At 65.7% G+C, this 4,807-nt stretch overlaps 1 protein-coding gene across 1 annotated transcript; it reads right to left on the bottom strand.

The window, feature by feature from the left end:
* Positions 1-2,044: 2,044 nt before the first annotated feature.
* Adra2c (adrenoceptor alpha 2C) lies at positions 2,045-3,857 on the bottom strand. The gene has a single exon (XM_027945495.3). It carries the CDS (start codon positions 3,855-3,857, stop codon positions 2,487-2,489), a length of 1,371 nt encoding a protein of 456 aa, XP_027801296.3. The 3' UTR covers positions 2,045-2,486.
* Positions 3,858-4,807: the final 950 nt, after the last annotated feature.

Here is a 4,807-nt window from a genome sequence, read left to right as displayed (position 1 = left end):
TTGGCACAGAGGCTCCACCCCACAAGAGGATGACCTCGGTTTCCCAAGACATGCCTGAACCCTCTGGGGTGCCCTTCTCAGCTGGGGAAAGTGGCCCTTGCCCACAACCTCTTGAGGGGCAGAAGGGACTGTGGAAACGTGTTCCATGAACACGTTATTTTGTGATTGCACCTGAAGGCTGTCTGGGTCTCAGCACCAGCTGTGTGACAACAAGCAGGTTGATCCATCTCTCTGAGCCCCATGAAATGTGCTAGTAATAAAAATCATGAGCTCTGAAAATGTCCTTCCTCTCAAGGAAAGGGTATCCTGGATTGGACGGGTGTCTGAGTACTGGGCAAGGGGCCTGCCTTCCTAGCTGGCCAGCAGCTTGGGGTACATCCTGCAAGCTTGATAAGATGCAGCACCTGGAGGGAAACTCTGAGGCCCTGGGCCTGGGGTCTTTTCTCTAAGAATGGGGGTGGCCCCTTGGGCACCTCCCTCTTCTCAGTGGTATCAACTAGGCCATCCCCCCAAGAGCCCCTGGCCTGCTGGCAGGGTGGACGGCAGACCTGCAGCCCAGCTGGGCCCAGGCAGCTTTCGGCAACGCCTCCTTCACAGGCAGACGTTGGAGCCCATCAAGAACTGGGGTCTGTCTGTCCAGGGCCAGCTGGGGGGGTCAGAGACGTGCTGGTCCCCCTCGGCAGGCCACCGACAGCTTGTCTGCTCGCTGGACTCATGATCTGTTGGCCCCGTGTCTGAACCCAGCACACAGTGGTAGAGTCTCTGCGTGGACACAGTGAGGGGTAGCACTGGCCAGTTGGGGTATCCTGAGGCTCTATAATGCAGGGTGGCGAGGACAGGCCGCGCTCAGGGTCTTTTACAAGTGACAGCTATGACGGGTCAGACCAGACTCAGTGGAGAGGGGCTTAGGAATGAAGGCAGGGTAGAGGGCTGACCCTTCCCCAGGACAGACCCTGGGCCACCCCAGGCCAAGAGCAGATGTGTGGGAATTGAGAGAGTTGAGGGCTGGGCTGGGCAGCAGGGACGGGCGGGGGGCACATGTGGAGAAACGTGGGGTCCCAGGAGGAGGCGGGGGCCTGGGTGGTCACAGAAGGGGTTCCCAGCAGGAGACTCCTGCGGCCCACAGAGCTGCAGCATACTGTGGGGAGTCCCCTTCATCCCTGTCCAGGTCCTGCTGCCACCGTCCACCCCAAGAGCTGCCAGGGGCTGGAAGAACCTGTGGGATCCTGGCTCCAGAGGGCCCAGCACCCAGGAGGCCACTGTAGGCCAGGGTCTCCCTTATTCCAGCCGCTCTGTCAGGGCCTGAGAGCTGAACAGGGCTGAGGGTGGGCAGCATTGGGAGGAAGCCCTGGGGGACCGGGGGAGGTGGGCAGGCTCCAGCTCCCTCCCCATCTACTGCAGGTATTTCCCACCTTGGTTGCTCTGGGTCTCAATGACCTTCCGTTTGCTTCAGAAATGATAACAGGTTGTTCCATCTCATCCTGGCCAAGCCCAGCGGTAAAGGCCTCAGGGCCTGAGCGGGTCTTAAGGGCCTGCCTTGGCTGCAACTCCATGTAAGGGGCTCTGCTTCCTGGGGCAGGCCTCACCCCACCTACCTGCTTCAAAGAGGCAAACCCAGAAAGTGTCCAGAGCCCCAGAGGCCTGAAGAGCCAGGACTTGGAGACCCCCATCTCTTCCCTCAGGGGCAGATTTCTGAAATGGGCAGGAACGGAAATATAGAGAGGACAGTCCCCTGAGATAAATCTGAAGTCAACTTTGCTACTTAACTGCTTATAGCACAAGGATTTTGAGTATATATTTTGTTGTAAATAAAGCAGTTTGCTTTTTTTGTTGTTGTTAAAAAAAGAAAAGACCCCCTCCTACTCATGCAAGAGGTGAAGCTGACATGTGGAGACCCCCAGAGCCCCCTTCCAAACCTGGGGGTGGGCTAGGCAGTGCAGGGCCTGGAGGGTACCCCATGGGCTTAGCGACCGAGGGCTGCACCTGAGGCTTAGATTACAAAGGTTTATTTAGAAAATAGTTTGGTAGTTTGGGACGTTTGCTTTGGGCAAACATTTAAATACTTTCAGTAATCAAAGATTGTTGGTGCCCTCTTCCTCCTCCCCCCAGGTCCTGGGGGAGTCAGCCCTTGTTTCGGGAATACTGGGTGGTGTGTTTGGGAGGAAGCTCCTTTCTCACCCATTTGGGGGGAGGGGTTGCATCCAACACTGCAGTCTACAAGTGCACTCACATCAGACCTCGGCAAGGCTCCAGCACCTGGATCCGGCCTGGAGCCCCAGAAGCAGCCCCTGGCTGAGATGGGAAGGCAAAGGGTCTCCCCTTTCTCCCTCTCACTCCCCGGAGGCCCAGCTGCCTCTCTGTCTAGCTTCTGCCCTGCTGCGCCCTCTCTCCCCTGTGCCCTGGAAGCCAGTCCATCCCTGGGTCTCTGGGGAGAAGCCCCCACACCCCGCGGGAGTGATCAGGAGGGCAGGCCCGTCAGCCCCATGTCACTGTCGGAAGCCCCTTCTCCTGCGTCGGAAGAGGATGTGCTTGAAGGAGCGCCGGAAGTCCTGGTTGAAGACCGTGTAGATGACCGGGTTGAGCGAGCTGTTGCAGTAGCCGATCCAGAAGAAGAACTTAAAGAGCGGGTCAGGCAGCTGGCAGGCCTCGCGGCAGATGCCGTACAGACTGTAGCTGAAGAAGAAAGGGAACCAGCAGAGCACGAACACGCCCATGACCACGGCCAGCACGAAGGTGAAGCGCTTCTCCCGCGCTTGGGCCACCTTGCGGCGGCAGACGCTGCTGCGCGCCCGGCGCCGGCGCGACAGGAAGAACTCGACGGAGCGCGAGCTGGCGCGCGACAAGCGCCCGCCAGGACCCGGGGACCGGGCTGCCGCCAGGGCGCCCTGGTCAGCAGGCGCGGTCCCGGGCCCCGGCACATCCGCGTCCCCCTCGGCGCCCGCGCGCCGCCGTCCGCCCCGCCGCAGCGCGCCCCGGCGCCGCCGCCTCTCAGCGGCGCTGCTCTCGTCTGGCTCCACGTCGGCGCGCGGGGGTGCGCAGTGCCCGTTCTCGCCCGCCGCAGTGCCCAGCCCGTTCTCAGTGGTCGGAGATGCGCCGTCGGGGCCCGCGGGAGCGCGCTTCTCGCTGAGTGTGCGCGTGCGCAGCTTGGCTACCCGGTAAATGCGCGCATAGACCAGGCCCATGATTAGGCAAGGCGCGAAGAAGGAGCCGATGCAGGAGGACAGGATGTACCAGGTCTCGTCGTTGAGGCCGCACTGAGGGTAGGCGGCTCCGTCGGGCTGACGGTAGAAGGAGACCAGCGGTGGGAAGGAGATGACGGCCGAGATGAGCCACACAGCCACGATTGTGGCCTTAACGCGGCGAGGTGTGCGCTTCAGGTTGTACTCGACGGCCTGCGTCACCGACCAGTAGCGGTCCAGGCTGATGGCGCACAGGTGCACGATGGACGAGGTGCAGAAGAGCACGTCGAGTGCCAGGTACACACCGCACCACACCTGCCCAAAGTACCAGTAGGCCATGAGCTCATTGGCCAGCGAGAAGGGCATAACCAGCGTGGCCACCAGGATGTCGGCCGAGGCCAGCGACACCAGGAAGAGGTTCTGTGGCGCGCGCAGCGCCCGACTGGTCAGCACGGCGATTACCACCAGCACGTTGCCCACCACGGTGAAGACGATGAGGAAGCCCACCACGGCCGCCAGCCCCGCCACAGCGCCGGCCGAGTACTGGCCTGGTGGTGGCCCCCAGGTAGCCCCTGAGGCGTTGGCGCCCCCGCCGCTGCCCCCGTCGCCGGCGCCGCTCGCGTTGGGGCCCTCCGCCGCCGCCACCGCCAGCGCCGCCGCCAGCGCCGGGGAAGCCATGGTCCTCCCGCGAGCTACGCGGTCCTGCCAGGAGCCGGGGCGCAGCCGCGGCAGCTCGGGCGCCCCCCAGCCCGGGTCGGCGCCCGCATCGCCGCCTGCTCCTCGGGCGTGCCCGCCGGGAACCGCGGCGCCCTGTAGCCGGCCCTTGGCCGTGGTGGCCGGGCGGGCGGCGCGCCGAAGAGCGTGGCTGCCGGGCTCCCTGCAGCTGCCGCGCGCGTAAGTGCAGAGCTGGAGGCGCCCGGAGCGAGCAGAGACGCGGCGGTTGGGGGAAGGGGGGCAGGTCCCGGGGTCCTCACGCGGCCCCGCCCTCGGCCCGGCTCACTGGGAGCGTCCCGGCCACGAGCCCACGGCGACACGGCGTCCCAGCCGGCGCGCCTGAACGGCTCCACGGTCCCGGCGCCCGGCCCGGGCGCAGGCTGCAGGCGGCGTTGGCCCCTGCGCTCCGCCTCCCATCCAGCCAGCTAGCACTTGGCGCGCCGGGACGCGGGATGCGGCTCCTCCGGGCCCCCGCGCCCAGCCTCCTGCTCCAACTTTACTTTCCCAGGCTGGGCGCCGGCACCGCCGCCAGTCCTCCGGCTGCTCCCGGGCGCGGGCGCCCCCCGTGGTCCGCGCTCGGCCGTGCGGGCGCCGCCTCGCCTGCCTTGCTCGCCAGTGCTGCGCCGCTGCCGCCGCCGCCGCCTCCGCCGCTGCCGTGCGCTCGGCGCGAGTGCAGCCGCCGCTGGGCTCGGTTTCCAACTTGGGTCGAGTTGCGCAGCGGGGAGGGTGCGCGGGGCGGGGCGCCGGGCAGGCCCGCGCCACCGGCCCGGGGGGAGCGGGCCGGGCGCCCGAGCCCGCGGCCGCCTTGGCGAACCTGCCCGCGCGGCGCCGGGGAGGAGTCCGGGGCGGCGGCGCGGAGCGCGCGCTCGACTAGGGCGCCCCCTCCAGGGCCAACTGCAGCCTGCGGGACTGGG

The sequence above is a fragment of the Marmota flaviventris genome, chromosome 7, assembly GCF_047511675.1.
Source record: "Marmota flaviventris isolate mMarFla1 chromosome 7, mMarFla1.hap1, whole genome shotgun sequence".
Lineage (NCBI taxonomy): Eukaryota > Metazoa > Chordata > Mammalia > Rodentia > Sciuridae > Marmota > Marmota flaviventris.
The sequence above is the reverse complement of the archived record's forward strand: the minus strand, read 5'-3'. Positions and strand labels throughout refer to the sequence as shown.

Excerpts from the sequence above, each read along its gene's own strand:
- Adra2c (XM_027945495.3), bottom strand. The coding sequence starts at position 3,857 with ATGGCTTCCCCGGCGCTGGCGGCGGCGCTGGCGGTGGCGGCGGCGGAG.